This window comes from Ornithorhynchus anatinus, chromosome 10 (genome assembly GCF_004115215.2).
Source record: "Ornithorhynchus anatinus isolate Pmale09 chromosome 10, mOrnAna1.pri.v4, whole genome shotgun sequence".
Lineage (NCBI taxonomy): Eukaryota > Metazoa > Chordata > Mammalia > Monotremata > Ornithorhynchidae > Ornithorhynchus > Ornithorhynchus anatinus.
In genome coordinates, this window is record NC_041737.1 from 42,476,739 (window position 1) to 42,495,478 (window position 18,740).

Sequence of the window (18,740 nt, forward strand, 5' to 3'; positions counted from 1 at the left end):
GGCCCAGAAATATTTTCCAATCAATGACTATTGCAACCCCCTAAAAATGAGTAGTGGTGCCTATTTTGATGATTTCAATATTCATCATGTATCTACTGTGTGAATTGATTATTTCATGTAAGGAAACTGAGTTCATGGCCTGGCATTCTTTTCTAATTACCATCATCAATGGTACGGAGGACTTACTGCAGGCAAAGCACTGTCTGAAGACCTAGGGAGAGTACAGTGCAACAGAGTTCATAGTCATGTTTCCTGCCCAAAATGAGCTTACACTCTAGAGGAGACAGACATCAATATAAATAAATTACAGATATATACATAAGTGCTATGGGGCTGTGGTTGGGATGAATATCAGATATAAGTGTATAGGCGATGCAGAAGCAAGCATAACCTAATGAAAGAGTCTGGGAGTTTGAGGTCCTGAGTTCTAATCTGGACTTTGCCACTTGTCTGCTGTGTGACCTACAGCAAGTTTCTTAACTGTTCTGTGTCTGTTACCTCATCTGTAAAATGGGGATTAAGACTGTGAGTCTCATGTGGGACTGGGACCATGTTCAACCTGATTATCTTGTGTAATAATAATAATAATAATGTTGGTATTTGTGAAGTGCTTACTATTTGCCAAGCTCTGTTCTAAGCTCTGGGATAGATACAAGGTAATCAGGTGGTCCCACGTGGGACTCACAGTCTTAATCCCCATTTTACAGATGAGGGAACTGAGGCAGAGAGAAATTAAATGACTTGCCCAAAGTCGCACAGCTGACATATGAGAGAGCCGGGGTTAGAACCCGTGACCTCTGACTCCCAAGCCCAGGCTCTTACCACTAAGCCATACTGCTTCTCTTGTATCTTTCCCAGTAATTAGTTCAGTACCCGGCACATAGTGAGCACTTAACAAATGCCATTAAAAAGGTGGGGGGAGAGAGAATTAGGGAAAATAAGGGCATAGTTGGGGAAGGACTCTTGGAGGAGATGTGATATTAATAAGGCTTTCAGGTGGGGAGGGTAGTGGTCTGTCATATATATGGAAGAAAGGAAGTTCCATGCCAGATGCAGGATGTGGGTAAGAGATTTGCAGCGAGGTAGATGAGATCAAGGTATAATGAATAAATTATTGTTGGAGGAACGAGGTGTGTGGGCTGGGTTGTAGTAGGAAATTAGGGAGGTAAGATAGGAGGGAGTGAACTGATGAATGCTTTAAAGCCAGTGGTAAGGAATTTCTGTTCATGCAAATGGGTGGGCAACCACTGCAGGTTTTTGAAGCATGGGAAAACATAGCCTGAAGAGTTTTTTAGAAAAATGATCCTGGCAAGTGAAGTTTCACTGGGCACAATGTTGGAATCATCGATATAGAAAAGCAATTTTTAAAGTATGAAAAGCATTGTGTGACTTTCTCAAAATCATAGCCCTAAGGCTATATCAACAAGTACACAGTGAGGAATGATGCAATAAAAATGACTACATCCTTGAAATTCGGTCCACTCGTAATCATGTTTGCCCTTAGTGAGATGAGAATTAAGAGGAGGGATTTGAAATGATAGATATCGTGGGCATTGGAAACAAACCTTCGTTATTAGAGAATACTCTGGTTCAACCAGGAAATTATTACTTTACATTATGTTCTTCGTCCTATTCAGACTGTGAACCCCATGTAGTACAGAGACTACATTTGATCTGATTACCTTGTTTCTGTCCCAGCTTGACACATAGTAAGCACTCAACAGTAGATAAGCAGTGTGGTCTTCTGGAAAGAGCATGGGCCTGGTAGTCAGAGAACCTGGATTCTAGTCCCAGCTCCATCACTTACCTAATGTGTGACCTTGGTCAAGTCACTTAACTTCTCTGTGCCTCATTTCCCTCATTTGCAAAATGGAGATTCAATATCTATCCTCCTTCCTACTTAGACTGTGAGTCCCATGTAGAACCTAGTTATCTCTTATCTACCTGCAGCCTAGTATAGTGATTGTCCCCTAGTAAGCACTTAACAAATACCACAATTATTACTAACAAATACCACAATAATAATAATTCCAATTCTTTATTCACTAAGGGTAATTCATTCATCTACATGAGGGTAAACAGAATCTAGATTTCACACTGATAGGTGACCCTCATGAGGTGCAGCTCATTTGGACCCAGAAAATACAACATTCACATTATTGGATAACCTATGCATATGTTCATTGGATATTATTGAGCAAAACATAAAAAGGCAGTACAATCCTGGTTCTGATGTTGGCCGAGACATTGTGTTAACCTGTGGAAACATCTTGACTGCCTTTTAAACTCAGCTGAAAACCTCTGGAGCAAAACCAGATGTTTCATTTGGGCCAATCATACCTAAGTAAATTAATTTCACCACTCCCCAATTCTTTGTTAATTTAAAAACCTAGCTTCCCCTTTGATGGATTCTCAAGGTTTGGAGGTAGGTATTACAGCATAGCAGTGCTTGAATTGGAATGCTTGTTAGCCTATGGTTTCACCAAGCATCCTGAATCATGTCCAGGTAAGGGTGTTCTTGCACTCGAGGAATATAATGTCATGAATGTAATGCTCTCAGAAGGTCTAGGTCGTGGATCTTTTAAAAAGAGATGGAAGAGTTCATGGTGCCCCTATCAGAAGAAAAAGGGAAGTACCATTGACTGATTTCCCAATTCCTTAAAATGACTTTTATAGATGTAGAATATGTTGTTGTATACATCAAATAATTCATGTCCTGTAATTCTTTCCTTTAGTAGTAGTAAAGTTTTAAAGACATCCAGGTGACCTGTAGAAAAAAATTACTAAAGGACATAAAATTATATTGAGCTATTGGCTGGGTTTTTTAGAATACTTTCAAGGCAAAGTAGAAGTAATATTTCCACTAATTACCTAAAATCACTAACAAGAATCTGTGCCCGAAATTAGTTTTTCAATTCAGATAGGAGAGTGAAACAATCAATAAACAAATTAGTCTAGAAATTAGCTCTTGCTTTTTGCAGCTGTGGCTCGGTCATTACAAAGCAGAGTTTAGATGAGAGCGACTTTGATGAAGGGGTGAAACAAATCCAGGTAGAAAGAGCCTGGAAATGGAGAGGCAGCATGGTCTAGTGCATAGAGCACAGGACTGGGAGTCAGAAAAATCTGGGTTCTAATCCCTGCTCTGCCAGTTGTCTGCTGTATGACCTTGGGCAAGTCATTTACCTTCTCTGTATTTCAGTTAACTCAGATGTAAAAATGGGGATTAAGACTGAGCCTCATCTGAGGCTTGGAATGTGTCCAACTTGATTACTTTGTATCTACCCCAGAGCTTAGAACAGTGCCTGGAACATAGTAAACACTTAACAAATGCCATAATTTAAAAAAAAAAGGAGAAAAAAGTCACAACATTGGTGTAGCCAGGTGGACAGAGTCCAATCTGGGAGTCAGAGTACCTGGGTTCTAATCCCAGATCTTTCACTTAGAGGGAGAACAGGCATTGAATCGCCATTTTAAAGTGAAGAAACTGAGGCCCAGAGAAGTAAAGTGACTTTCCCATAGTCATAGAGTAAGCAAGTGGCAGATGAGATGAGAACCCAGGTCCTCAGACCCCCAGGCCTGGGCTCCTTCCACTGTGCCTCTGAGTCCCACGTGGAAGAGAGTTTGGGCCTGACCTTGGGCCTGATCTTAAAACCTTGTGTCTACTCCACAACTTAATAAATGCCATAATTATTATTGATCCTACTTTTTTTTGCTTTGTAATTTCTAAGTGACAGTCCACAGAAAGTCCTTAATTTGACATTGAATAAAGGCAATGGAACTTGGGTTAATAATAATAATTATAGCATTTGTAAATCATATCTCCTTTACCAGAGTAGAAAAGCCTCTAGGAGTATGACACGTGCTCTGCCAGCCCAGATCATTTTTATGCCAAACAAAAAAACTGACAATAAATAAATGCCTCCAATTTTGTGGTCAAGATAAATTGCTGGGGAAATGGTACATAAATGCTAGTTTCTGTTTTCATGTTTTCAACAGAAATTGGAGGCTCAAGGTAAAAGCAGAGGAATATTGCTTGATATTCCAATACTTAAATGATCAAGAAAGTTTTTTTTCAATTTCAGTTGAGACTTTGGATTGACATAATGTGGCACCTTTCCTTCTGAAAGTCCACCATGTTTCCACCTGTACATTTTCTCAACTTCACAATGGCCCTATCAGTGGTATTTGTTAGGGGCTTACCATGTGCGGAGCACTGTATTAAGGGCTTGGGAAAGTATGAAAGAGTAATTAGGCCAAACTCCTATCCTCAAGGACCCTCCAGTCTAACAGGGGAGACAGAAAGGAGTTTTATATTTAACCAACATAGAAATCAAAAGCTGAACTTTGCGAGGGACTTGGCCCAGTTCAAACTCCTACCTCTGTAACCCTTATGTTCTTTATCTCATCTCTTCATCATGTTCTGATGCTTAGATAACTTGTTTTCAAACATCTTGTCAAACTAGACACTCATTTGTTGATTTCCAATAAGCACTGTGCAAAGTTCATGATGTTTGGCCACTTTTTCTTCATTTTCCCTAAGTGGGAATAAAAAGAGAATCTAGTTTTCACCCTTGATGAATATCACTATCTTGGGCCTAGGTTCTGTGAATGGGGTAACTCTTGTAGGGCTCCAGGATGTCTAGATGAGGGATCACCTAAGCCCAAACAAGTTTACTCAGGACTTGCAAGAGAAACTCAAGACTTATGAAATTTAGGAAAGATATTGGCACATTGAGTGAAGTAGAATGGTGAATAGTTTGCACTGGAAGATTAACTAGTATTTAATCTGATTAATGCCTCTCCCTCAGGTGTTAATGGGTTGTTCTTTTTTTAATAGGTCTATAAAAACTAAGAGATTCCCCCCACAAAAATGGATTTGTAGCTCATACAATGGAAAGAAGTCAAGGAAATCTTTATGTCTTGCCCAGGCAAAACCACACAATGAATCAGTCAACACCCTGACAGGAAATGCAAAGCATTGGCCCACACCTTTCTCAGAATGCATGGATGAAAAAATCTTCATGTCAAACTCTTATTCTGGGAGTAAATGCATTGGGTGAAAAAGGAGACTTCATTTCTTAGTTAATCTTGTTTCATTAATCTAATGTTCCCCCTTCCCTTTAAGAGCTGGGGAACAGTTTGGTGATCCAAAATTAGAGATTAAGGCACCTTACTTCATACCCAAATTAGGCTTGGCCCAACTCCATATGTGGCTATGCCAAGAGAATCCATTCAGAGGCCTGAGGCATTCCAGAAGTAGTCAAGACACCAGATTGCTCATTATACTGATCCTTATTCACAACTTTTTTTATGGTATTTGTTAAACACTTACTTGTTAAGTACTTGCCAGGTACTGTACTAAACACTGGGGTTACCAGTAAATCACTGAAATCAAAGTTGCTATAACATTTTCTACTACAACACCAGCAGCTGTAAAATAAGTATGGCTTTTTTTAAAACTTCCCAGATTGTCGATAAAGTGCCCTTGATTGCCCATCCATTATTGTCAGACTATATAACGTGACTCAAATTATTGTTGTGCTTTTTCCAAAACAATCTTCCTGCTCAAAACCATTCAGTTTTGAAAGTTGAGAGAAACTCAGGAATAGCTACCACTCTACGCTCATCCATTTTGTATTGTTGGGAATGGCAGAGTGGGCCAATAAGGGTCTTGGGGATCTCTTCTACCCAAAAAAAAAAGAATGAAACAAACAGTTACTTTTTTTAACATATAAAAAATTCTTGTGTTTAACTCTTCCCACTTTCAAGATGCCTTTCAATTCTGAGGTGAAATCATAATGTCTAATTTTTGAAATCAGATTATAGAGTTTATCATCCAAATTAATCTCAACATCAGTGGAAACAGAAATGAAGTTTTTGAAAAATAAGTTTTTATCAAACCATAATCATCAAAATTAATTGCCAGTGGCAATGAGGGGAAGATCTATTTCAGTTAATTGCTTTTCAATATAAATGTTCTCTTCTTTTTAAAGTTGGTTTCTATTTAAATTATTTTTAAGGCAATTTAGTGAGTAAATTCAGTTTTGGTTTTGAAGATGGATTTAATTTCCTCTTTCATTTCCTTTTCCCAGCAGCAAGGATAATTTGCTTCAATGGCTTTTTTAAAATTGATGATTGTGTTCGTGAAAAGCACTAGAGAGAGAAGCATTTCTCTGACGTTCTCAGAAGTTTACACTGTCAATAATTTAGAGATTCATTTGTCCCCTTTGTAACACCTTGAAATAATCCCAGTATCTCTGTGGTCCTGACACACTATAGTAAATTGGCATTACGATGATCTGCTTTGTCAGAGATAGTTCACAACATAATGAGACTTACTCAACCACTCAGGTGTCCTGACCTGGGAAGTTGTTGGACACGGCTTTAGGTCTTTATCCCCACTGTCTGCATTTTTCTATGCCCAGTTTATGTTGTATGTATTTCGCAGTCCACACCAAACCTTAAGAAGAATAGGAATAATTGGGGAATGTATAAAGCACTTACTATGTGCCAAGCCCTCCACTAAACACTGGGGTAGATACAAGGTAATCAGGTCGGACACAGTCCCTGTCCCATCTGGGGCTCGCAGTTTAAGCAAGCTCCTTGTGGGTAGGGAACATTTCTGTCAACTTTATTATTATTATACTCTCCCCCAGGCTTAGTACACTGCTCTGCACACAGTGCTCAAATATGATTGATTTATTGCTAAATAGGGAGGGAGAATGGGTATTTAATCTCCATTTTACAGATGAGAAACATGAAACAGGGAAGGTAAGTGACTTTTCAAGATTTCAGAAGAGGCAAGTGGCAGGGCTGGGATTAGAACCCAGGTCCTCTGACTCAAACACCAGTGCTTTTTCCACTAGGCTATGTGCTTCTCATCTTTATCTTCAGGAAGCACAAAGGTGTTTTTTTTTAAAAAAAAATTGTTTTAATGGTATTTATTAAGCACTTACTGTGCTAAGTACTAAGCACAGGGGTATTGCTGTTAGGGTTAGCACAATCCATGTCCCCATGGAACTCACAGTTTTAATCTCCATTTTACAAATGAGATTACTGAAGCACAGAGAAGTTAAGTTACTTGCCCATGATCACACAGCAGACATATGGCAGAGCAGGGATTAACCCTAGGTCGTCTGACTTTCAGCTCCCTGCTCTTTCCACTAGGCCATGAGATGTACTTAACAGTGATTCTTCAGCCCAATCCAACATTGCATTTAACATTTTGTGAGGGTCACAGTTAAACAGTATGTCAGCAATACCTTTTCAAGTGGAAGAAAAAATCCAGTAGATAATAAGGAAATCATTAATTTATCTTCCTCCGTCAGCTCTGCAAAGTGGTGAACCCATTCCTTTCTTTTAAGGAACCAAAGCTGCCCATGGCCATTTTATTCCATTCACTGCTATATGTACCAGAGAGCCTAACGATCTCTCCATTTCCCCCACTTTTAAAGCTATTATCCCACTGTTCTCTAAAACTAAGAGAAATTAGATCATGAACTATAGCCATTGGAACCTAACAGAATTGCAGCCAGAAGCATTCTTTGGCAGAGTGTGAATACAATTATTAGACAACAAAAAAACATTTCACCCATTGCATAAGGTAAAGATTTGCTGAATCTATACAATTTTCTGAAATTATATTGGTCAGTAGCATGTTGATCTCTTAGAAAGTTTTAAATGGCTTGATTAAATAGGGACTAACCCCCAAGTTTTAAATATGTTTTTAGGGAACTTAAGTGTAAAAATGTTATATTTTACTGTTTATTGTGCCTCTCCATAAATACAACTCCATAATGTCTGTTCTCTGGCAACACACTGCTTTGTGGAAAAAACATGGTACTGGGAGTCGAGAGCTCTGGTCTTTAAGGCCCAGCTCTGCCATTAGCCTGCAGTATGACCTCAATCAAGTCACTTAACATCTCTGGACCTCAGTTTCTTCATCTGTAAATTGGGGATGAAATAGATTGGGAGCCTCTTGTGGACCAGGAACTGTGTCTGATCTGATTATCTTGCCTCTACTTCAGTGTTTAGCACATAGGAAGAACTTAATAAGTATCATAATTATTGACACTTAATAAATGCAATCGTTAATATTGTCCATATCCATGTGTTTAATCTGTTTAGAAACCTTTAAAGTATTTGTGTGCCGGATCGGGTGTGAGCTCTGCCAGTCCATTTCAAGGAGGCTGACCCAGCTCCCCGTCGCTAAAACTAATCTGCTTTCCCCAGTCACTCCACTACTGTCAATCAGTCTTACATATGTAGCGCTTACTGTGTACAGAGCACCGTACTAAGTGCTTGGAAGAGTACAATATGACAGACACATTCTCTATCCACAACAAGCTTATAGTCAGATGTCAAAGCATCACTGCCCTCTCAGTGCCATGGAGACCCCCCCAGTTCCCTATGATTCAGTATGTTAACCTTCCCATACATATGATGATCAGACGCTCAGCAACAATTTTCCTTCTCAGACCAAAATCTAGCTGTATTTATCTGACCAGGCATTGCCTTTGGGGGATTTTTGCTTGTGCTCTGTTTTTTCTAGAACCATGAATACAGACTTGTTTCCTTGAAGACCTTTCCAGGCCTCACCATCTCTCTACCTAGTTTTCAAGGTTATTTCACAAAAGAATTGCATATGAGGGATCTTGTCATCAAGCCATTTACCGGTACAGTGGATTTGTCACAAAAGGGGCTCCTGATCAGCAGAGGGGTTTCAGAGTACTACTTATGTTTGAAGCCACGGTCTCCTTGGAGACACAGACAGAGATACAGGCAAAAGGATGCACTGAGAATGTGGGGTCATTCCAAGCTCTCCCTCCCCATTTGGGGCAGTAAATTATGTCATTTTGACCCAGAGTCTCTGTATCAAGAGTCCTATATCTGGGATCAGGTTTATATTAGGTTCTCCACTAAAGCGAAAAATGTTTGCTACCCTCAGGAAACTAGAATTGGCGGAGCTCTTACTTGCTCAGGATGAGCAAAGTAATCATCAATCATTCACAGGAGTGGTGAGCAGATGGAGAGCAACTCTGCCTCCCTCCCTCCTCCCTATACTTTTCTCTTTCCCCCTTCTCCATCGAGCTCCCTAGTCTTAATAATAATGTTGGTATTTGTTAAGCGCTTACTATGTGCCGAGCACTGTTCTAAGCGCTGGGGTAGACATAGGGGAATCAGGTTGTCCCACGTGGGGCTCACAGTCTTAATCCCCATTTTACAGATGAGGGAACTGAGGCACAGAGAAGTTAAGTGACTTGCCCACAGTCACACAGCCGACAAGTGGCAGAGCTGGGATTCGAACTCATGAGCCCTGACTCCAAAGCCCGTGCTCTTTCCACTGAGCCACGCTGCTTCTCCAAGCAGCTTCTTAAGCAAGTCTTAAGTCTTAAGCAAGCTTCAAGTCAGTGTGGCACCAATAATATTACGATGTACCTATTTTTAAAGCACTTTGTGACAAGCATTGTATTAAGCATTGAGGAAAAATGCAAGGGCATCAAATCACCCCAGTCCCTGGCTGGTAGGAGGCTCACAATCTTAGAAGCCAGGAAGAAGGAAAGAGATAGCAGGATGAAGTCAGAAAATGTTGATAACTCTATCCCCACCATTGGAGTCTGGTTTACCCAAGGACTTTATCCAAGGACTTCACTGAGCCCATTAGAACCCTGGGATAGGAATGACAGATTCAGAATGGCCCCAGCCCACTTAAATAACTAGAGTAGGATGCTCTACTCCCCACAAACTTTTTCCCAAAGTAGGTCCCCTGGAACTACCTCAGACTTTCTCTGAATCCCAAGGTGACCCAGAGCTCCCCATAGCAGCCTAATTCCTGGGTGATGATCCTGTCATGGACTTCCAGGACTGTGGCTAGGAAGACACACCAGTAACATTCATTAATTACCAAAGGTCACTTTGAGCTCTTCATCTCCCATCCCCTCTCAAGGATATGGCAAAGGTTAAAAATTTGCTAAATATCTACTACCTGTTTGAGTAATTTATAGAACTTAAGATAAGGCCTTATAACCAGATGATTATCCACCACATTGCATCAAGAGCTGTACCCAAAATTCTGGGGCTTCCTGAGTCGGGGAACCAGGAAGGAATGTAGAACTTTACTCAGAGAATATATGTGTATTTGCTAATGTGATACGATATCAAAACCACCATGCAAATGTGGTACATATTTGTGATGACTTTTTAAAACTGTGGTATTTGGTCTAGAGCATTAGATAACTGAAGTATACATTTTACTTCTGCGTTGTTAATTTGTAGAACTATGCCTGCCTTAATATCACACAAATGTAAATCACTGAAATCAAAGTTGCTATAACATTTTCTACTACAACACCAGCAGCTGTAAAATGAGTATGGCTTTTTTAAAAAATTTCCCAGATTGTCGATAAAATGCCCTTGATTGCCGATTCATTATTGTCAGACTTTATAACGTGACTCAAATTATTGTTGTGTTTTTTCCAACAATAACATTAAAAGGAAATGAGGTACTGTGTACAAATACACTTTCCATCAGAAAATTGCATTTAGTTTCCCTTTCGGAAATGTCAACCTTCATGTTTCCCATTTTAAATATGAGAAAAAATGGGCTAGCAGGGGTAAACAAACAAGATTATTGCAAAAAAGGAAGACAGGTTTTTTTGAAGTTACTTTTACATGTAAAAATAGAAAAGGTAAAGAGCAAAATTTAAAAGTATATACACATGTAGATGGTTTTATGCCTGCTGCACAGTCTTCCCACAGGATTCACTGGATTTCAAAGTGTGTAAGACACACACAAAAAGTGAATCTTGCTTTTCTTCTTGTTCACTGAAGCTATCACACCTCATCTATAAGGCCTCCAAGAGAAATTTTGAAAGTGGGGGTACTCTCTCATGCTCAAAGCCTTTTTAATTAGCATTTGAATGTCCAAAGAATTGTTCGAAGCTTCAATTAAGGGAACAATACATAAAGGAAGAAGCTGAAGACCACATTCAACACCTGGGAATCTTATACTGACAGAGATTTCTTTAAAAATGATTTAAAAATATAAAAGGATGTTAGCCTCTACTAACATTGCACATTTTGTATTGTCCAGAAGTGCAGCTGAATTCCACTAACATGTACCATCATGCTTTCAAATCTCCATCACTTTAGGAAAAGTACAGTTCCTTTTTATTTTGTGACTCTTCTTAGTTACATTTTCAAGGGGTGGCTGAAGTGTATACACTTATCCCAGACTATTGGCCGAAGAAGACCAAGTATTTGCTGACCATTGATGCGCATCTTTGAAAGAAGATGAAATGCAAGAGAGCTGCCAGGTCAACCCCAGTGCTACGGTGCTGAGTTGAGCTGACTGCTTAGGAGAAAGTCACCAAGAGCTGTGATTTGCCCCATAAAAGGGCAACCCCCAGAGTAGTTTGTTTAGAAGTATGAAATCTCACAGGACTTTTAATCCAGGCACAGGTCTTTTTTGGGCAAGCCCTTCTTAGTCCTGTTCTCCCTCCTACTTAGATTGTGAACCCAGGGTGGGTCCTGATTACCTTGTATTGATGGGAAGCAGTGTGGTCCAGTGGATAGAGCATGGGCCTGGGAGTCTGAAGGTCCTAGGTTCTAATCCTCGATCTGCCACTTGTCTTCTGTGTGACCTTAGACAAGTCACTTAATTTCTCTGTGCCTCAATTATTTGATCTGTAAAATGGAGTATCCCCTACTTGGGGTCGCAACTGAAGAGTTTCCGGTACTCTGCCAGTCTCGACCATGAGAGGGAGAGTCAAGCAGAGGCACATGCATTCCATTCCTAGCTTGGGGAGTGGCTAGCGAGTGGAAGGCCATCTGCTACAAGTCAGAACTCACCTGTGCCTGTGCAGCATCAGCATCGGAGAGAATCAAAGGGCAAAGACTCAAGTTTATTGCAAGGAAAGGAGGCAATGGTAAAACACTTGCATGTTTATACCAAGAAACCTCTGTGGATACACTACCAGAACTTTGCAGATGGAGGTGGGGCATTCTGGGAGAGCTGTGTCTATGGTGTCGCTATGGTTCGAAGACGACTCGACAGCATAAGACAAGACAAAATGGATTATAAAACTGTGAGTCCCATGTGGGACATGGACTGTGTCCATCCTGATTATCTTGTATCTACCCCAAGGCTTAATATAGTGCTTGGTACATAGTAAGGGCTTAATAAAATACTTTTGATCATTATTATGATGATGATGATGATTTTTCACTAGGGCAGCCCACTAGATTTGGATTACTTCTGTCCTAAACACCCTAGAAACACCCTCTTTTTGTTTCAGGACATAAAGAATCCCATGGTTTTTTTTTTCCTTTATTTAAGAAAAGCACTTAAGTTTTCATTTATCAATTTGCTCCAGTGGAATAAAATGGATCTCAGTTCCCAACCTTGTCTTCCAATTCAAGTTTGGGGCCCTTGGCCCTGTGCTGTCCATTGTCATTGGTGCTGAAACTCTTTGGGGTAGTAATTCTACTAATATTTCTGATAGTCAATAAACAGAGTTAACAGCTGACAATCTGAAATTATCAGGCCAAGTCCTAACTGACAAGTATTTTTTTTCATATTTGTCAGAGGCAGGAAATGATGACCCTCATTTTTGATTCAACATTAAAGGTGTCATAAGGCATCCTTTAACAGAACTGGGAGCAGTAAAAAGTAAAAAGAATTCCTCCTCTTTCTTCTGCAGTCTCAGATTCCAGTGAAATGAGTTATTTTCATCCCACTCTGCAAGAGATCCCGAGGTGCACAGGAAAAAGTGGGCACAGTAACATCACACAGCCAGTATTTTGGATAATCAAAAGGAATTCTGAGTATCTGATATTCAGATTTACAAGGTTTTACCCTATTTATTGAGCACTCTCCAAACACATAAAATGCAATGAACTTTTGGAAGCTCATGAGATATTTATAGCTTAGATAATTTGAGTTGAAAATAAAGATTTCCTCCAAATACTTGGAGAAAGTTTCTTTAGCAGTAGAATTGTGGCAGGAATATGTTTATTATTTATGATTCACATTTTCCACAGGATTAAACTGTGATATCCTTTTTCTTTTAGATTTGGTTTATGGATACTATAGACAGCAGCGGAAATTGATTGAAGAGATCGACTGGTCCTATGCAGGTAAATAATTTCTGGGTGGTCTTGTATTGGTCCTTCCTTTGTAGGTTTTTGAAACAAGAATGTGATATTTCAGTATTGAAACTAGAGAAAGCAGGTGAAGTTATCAGTACAGGAAGAAGGAACACTTCAAATATAAAGTGCAATTTTGGTATTTTTCTAAGCAAATAAAATGAAACAATGGGCATATTTCTCTCCTTTTATACTCAACTTTTAAAAAGAAAACGCTGAACAGGATAAGACTTTTCAGTAAGTATACACCTATTTTTTTTAAAAAAAGTCTCCATAGTTGTAGTTTACGTGGTGCTCTTGATGTGTGATTTAACGTTTAATATGCGAGTATCATTCCTTACCTTACTTACCTTATTTCCTGCCCTCTGAACTTTGACATGTCATTGTAAGTTTGTTGTGGGCAGAGAATATGTCTGTTTATTGTTATATTGTACTCTCCCAAACACTTAGAGCACAGTGCTCTGCATGTTGTAAGCACTTGATAAATACGATTGAATGAATGAAGTTAAAGCAAAGTAGTTTCAGTTTCACTAGTCCTAATTCTGTCTTTACTTTTACATACATTATTAACTTGGAAACTGACATACGAGGCACAATGAGAATGGTATTTTTTAAAGCTTTTACTATGTGCTGGAATAGATACAAGGTAATTGGATTGGACACAGTCTTTTCCCTCATGGGACACACAGTGTAAGAAGAAGGGGAAGAAGAGGAATTTAATCCCCATTCTATAAATAGGGTAATAAGACATAAAGAATTAAGTGACTTGCTCACGATCCCACAGAAGGCAAGTGGCAGAACTGGAATTAGAACTCAGGTCTTCTGGATCCCAGATCCATACTCTCTCCATTATGCCATGCTATTTCTTTTAACTGGCAGCCGTTGTTTCATCCACTCATGGCCTCTCAATTCCAGAGAATCTCAAACCTAGGTTGATTCATCAATATGGTGACTCACTAAGCTCTATTCCTGAGGTTACCTAAACTGTCGATGAAAGTATGAGCAACATTTCTTGGAAAGAGCATTGCATTTGACTCTGTGTTTTTTCTCTTACGTTATTTACACACCGACACCATCCATCAAGGCAGTAGTAAAGAAACCATTACTCCCATGCCAGTGTATGTCTCGGGTTTTAATAGATTTCTGAGGAAAATGAATCATTTACTGACAGAAAACTTTCTGTCTAAAATGCCTTTTTGTTCCCAAGTAATTCTTCCTGAAAATAATTCCTTGAGAATCTCAGCCCTTATCACTTATGTCTTTTCAACATAAAGGACATCAGTTTGTATTTGGTTTCTTCTGAAATGCATAACTGTCTTAGGGTTAAAGAACCTTTAATGTTATTTTGATCTCTGGAAAAAATAGGTTACATCAGTCCCATGTTCATTTATATTTAGTAAATATCTACTTGTATGAAGGAGCAGTGAACAAGGTAAATACGAGCATGCCACAAAACTCAAAGACATAGTCCTACTCTCAGGAAGATCGGTGTGGAAGAATTTGGGGGAATTTAAGAAGTTGGCGAGGATTTTTTTTTGTTTAGAGATTAAACGTCCCCAACATAAAATGAAATGATGTTTTCCCACTTACATGGTCAGTTTGGTCAATTAAGACCAAAAACTCCATTTGACTAGAAATTATTCAGGTATTTTGGGCAAATTTGACTCTGACCCTAACTTTCCACTTATTTACAGGTTTAAAGATCTGATTTAAAGATATGTTCTACAATTAACATTTTTTTTCATCAACATGGAAGTTTTTCTGGATGATTTAGGGCATATTGCATAATGGTTTCCATTTGAGTTTTTTCATTAGGGTGTAGTGTACATCTTCATATGAAAACCGATATGAAATACACTGAAATGGCACTGTTTTTATAAACCAGTTCTTGTTTGTATCTTGAAAATAAGCTTATCTTTTGAACAAGATTTTGTTTCATAATTCAAGAGAACTTTAGGATTAAAGGTTAGCTTTTAACAATAAATATTTTAGTTTGGAAATTTATCTGGGATTATTTAAAGGTTTGTCACTTTATTATGCCTTCATATATTTAAAATCAACTCAGTATAAAATAAATTACCTCCTCACCATAAAACATTAAGTCCCTACTCACAAAAAAGGAACCAGCAAAATCCTGAATGTTTACAATGAGAAATTTTTCTATCAATCAATTGTATTTATTGAGCACTTACTGTATGCAGAGCACTGTACTAAGCACTTGGGAAAGTATAACAGAGTTGGTTTATAGAGAAAACATCTCCTTGTTTCTCCCCCTTTAGTGTATAAGCTCCTTGCAAACAGGGGTCATGTCTACCAACTCTGCTGTATTGTGCACTTCAAAGTGTTTAGTACAGTGCTCTGTGCACAGGAAGCGTTCAGTAAATGCCATAGATTATGGCCATGTGGTTCCAGGAGTGGAATTTTTCAACTTCCCTGCACCTGAAGAACTTTGTTTAGGGAATTATGAATTGTAGAGTCTGTGTCTGGGGTTGAGACCTTTCTCACAGATTTCTGAAAGCAAATATCTAGAAACATAAGATTGGACCAACTGAAATCACTCCATTCCAGGAAATAGACACCCTTGCAGTATGATCTACTTTTTCATTTGATCATGTTGCTTCACCAGATTTCCATGGGGGGAAAACAAAAGATGGGCGGATAATGTTCTTTTCCAATCTAGTATCCATAACCCCCCCCAAAAAATGCTAGCATTTTCTACCAGATTAGGAATTAGATGGAGTTGTCGCATTGGATAGAGACAACAGAAACTTGGTCACTAAATTTAATCTCCAGGTCACTTGGCACATAATAATAATAATAGTGGAATTTGTTAAGCACTTGCTATGAGCCAGGCACTGTTCTAAGTGCTAGAGTAGATTCAAGACAATCCATCTGGACACATTCCCTGCCCACATAGGCTTCACAACCTTCATCCCCATTTTACAGATGAAGTAACTGGAGGCACAGAGAAGCTAAGTGAATTGCCCAAGTTCACACAACAAACAAGAGGCGGAGCTGGCATTAGAACCCAGGTCCTTCTGACTGTTCATTAGGCCATCCTAGCACTAATACATTAGGGAACATTGGTAGCATCCTTTTAAGAGCAATGAAGTTATCTGTCTTTTCTGAAATTAGCATCCTTAGCAGCTGTGGTGGTCATTTCCATCATAATTCAACAATTAGAAAAGATCAAACTCTTTCAAAGTGGAGAATGTATTTTACTAGGAGTGGAGAACTACAGAGGTACAAGGGGAGTGGAGGGAGAAGAATGGGTCAAGAAAATGTAGCACATCAAGCCAGTAGGGTTGGTTCTTTAATATACTCTGTTTCTAGCCAAGTAGCCCACTCTCTGGGTCACCCCTTCTGCTGATCCACAATCAGTGAACAGTGGAGTGGCCAATCATTGTTGTCCCCAGGACCTTCTCTCTCCCCTGTTTCCTACCCGTTTTGGTAAGCTTCTCCTGAATGAAATGAAGGAAAGGTGCACTATCACATCCCTCCTTAAGAGCAGTGATATTCTGTCAACTTTTTTCAGTGGGCACAAGGGTTAAGACACCCTCTAGGGGATCAACAGATAAGAAAATAAAGCTAGAAATCCACATAGAAACATCACATCCTGTATCTGGCCTGGAAATCCCTCCCCTTTCATAGCCAAAAGATGATCACTCTCCTCACAAAGCCTTATTAAAGTTACATCTCCTCCTAGAAGAGGACTAAGCCCTCATTTCCCCTTCTCCTCCTACCTTCTGCATCGTCCTTACACTTGGATTTGCACCATTTATTAGCCTCACCCTCAGCCTCATAGAACATGTGTACATAACCAGAACTTATTTATTTCTATTACTGTCTCCCCATCTAGACTGTAAGCTCCTTGTGGGCAGATAATATATCTGTCAACTCATATTGCGTTCCCCCAGGGGCCTAGTACAGTGTTCTCTACTCAGTAAGCACTCAATAAATATGATTAATTGATAATGAAATTGATTGATAAAAATATGGAAAGCAGCATACAAAGCAGTAAATAAATAGAGCTAAATTATCCCATGATACGAGGCCAGGGTTTGGCACTCTTTAGGTTTTGAGCCCATGTTGAATGGTTTAGTAAATCATTTAACAATCCCTGGGGAATGGTAACCCTCATAAAATTCTCCTTACCCTCTGGCTTTCTCAGCCAGCCTCTTTCCTTATCCCCTTGGAATCTGAAAGACTTCTTGAGTGGTTGTGTTCTGGATCAAGTTGCCCCATTATTCTAAGCAACCTCTCTCCACTTAAAATGTTCAACCTGCTCAAATTAGTTTCAGAAAAGAGGATAACAAAGCTGTTAACTTATCCTGATTAGAAAGGGTTTCCCCTCTGGGGAGACAGAGGAGAGTTGAGTGTTGTTAGAGAGGATTACAGTTTCTTATCTCCCTCTTAATCCACATATAATTTTAATGCTTTTACCAACCCCACAAAGCCTTCGGAGCTTCATCCCTATACTAAGGGCCATTCAATTCCTTATTAATACAGTCCTGGGGTTTTGAGGAGAAAAAATCTATAGTAGCAAAATACCTCAGAGTTTCCAGTTTGCTTGTGTTCCTTTATGTTACTCTTCCCTGCTCTAGAGCTAAAACTCTGGCCCCAAATGAAAGGGACTTTTTCGCAGAACTACCAGCAAGCAGCAGTGTAGCCTGGTGAACAGGGCACAGACCCGAGAGTCAGAAGGATCTGGGTTCAAATCCCAACACTGCCAAATGTCTGCTCATGTGACCTTGTCCAGAGCCCTTCACTTCTCTGTGCCTCAGTTAACTCATCTGTAAAATGGGGATTAAGACTGTGAGCCCCATGCAGCATGGCTCAGTGGAAAGAGCACGGGTTTAGGAGTCAGAGGTCATGGGTTCTAATCCCAGCTCCGCCACCTGTCAGTTGTGACTTTGGGCAAGACACTTAACTTCTCAGTGCCTCAGTTACCTGATCTGTAAAATGGGGATTAAGACCGTGAGCCTCATGTGGGCCTCATCTACCCCAGCGCTTAGAACAATGCTTGGCACATAGTAAGCACTTAACAAATACCAACATTTTTATTATGTGGCACATGGACTGTGTCCAACCTGATTAATTTGTATCTGCCTTAGCAATTAGTACAGTATCGGGCAAACACCTTAAAAAGAAAGCTAACAATGTATTTAACCTGTAAATGAGATACTAACTACTGCACCTCACAACACCCTTCCCATAACCTCTGGGTATTTACCTAGGCAGCAGTGATCTCCCTCATCAGCCCTCATCTGTCAGATGGAAAGCATCATTATGAACATCTTGGCTATTTACCTAGTACACTAAGATCTACAGGTTCGCAAAACAGCTCTAATTTTCCTTCAGAGGTGGTTAAAATCAAAGGTGAGGCAGTAGAAAGAGCATGGGTCAGGGAATCAGAGAATCCTAGCTCTGCCACTCTCTGCTGTGTCACCTTGGGTAAATCACTTAACTTCTCTGTGCCTCAGTTACCTTATCTGTAAAATGGGGATTGAGACTGTGAGCTTCATGTGGCACATGGAACGGGTCCAACCTGATTAACTTGTACCTACCCCAGGGCTTAGTAAAGTGCCTGGCTC

At 39.6% G+C, this 18,740-nt stretch overlaps 1 protein-coding gene across 4 annotated transcripts in view; it reads left to right on the forward strand.

Annotated features, from left to right (window-relative positions):
- PTPRZ1 (protein tyrosine phosphatase receptor type Z1) overlaps positions 1-18,740 on the forward strand; it is a 163,588-nt gene that overhangs the window by 49,054 nt on the left and 95,794 nt on the right. For all 4 annotated transcript variants that reach the window (XM_029073263.1, XM_029073264.1, XM_029073265.1 and 1 more), the window contains exon 2: positions 13,072-13,137. In XM_029073263.1, the coding sequence (XP_028929096.1) occupies positions 13,072-13,137 (66 nt within the window). The remainder of the gene's footprint in view (positions 1-13,071; positions 13,138-18,740) is intronic.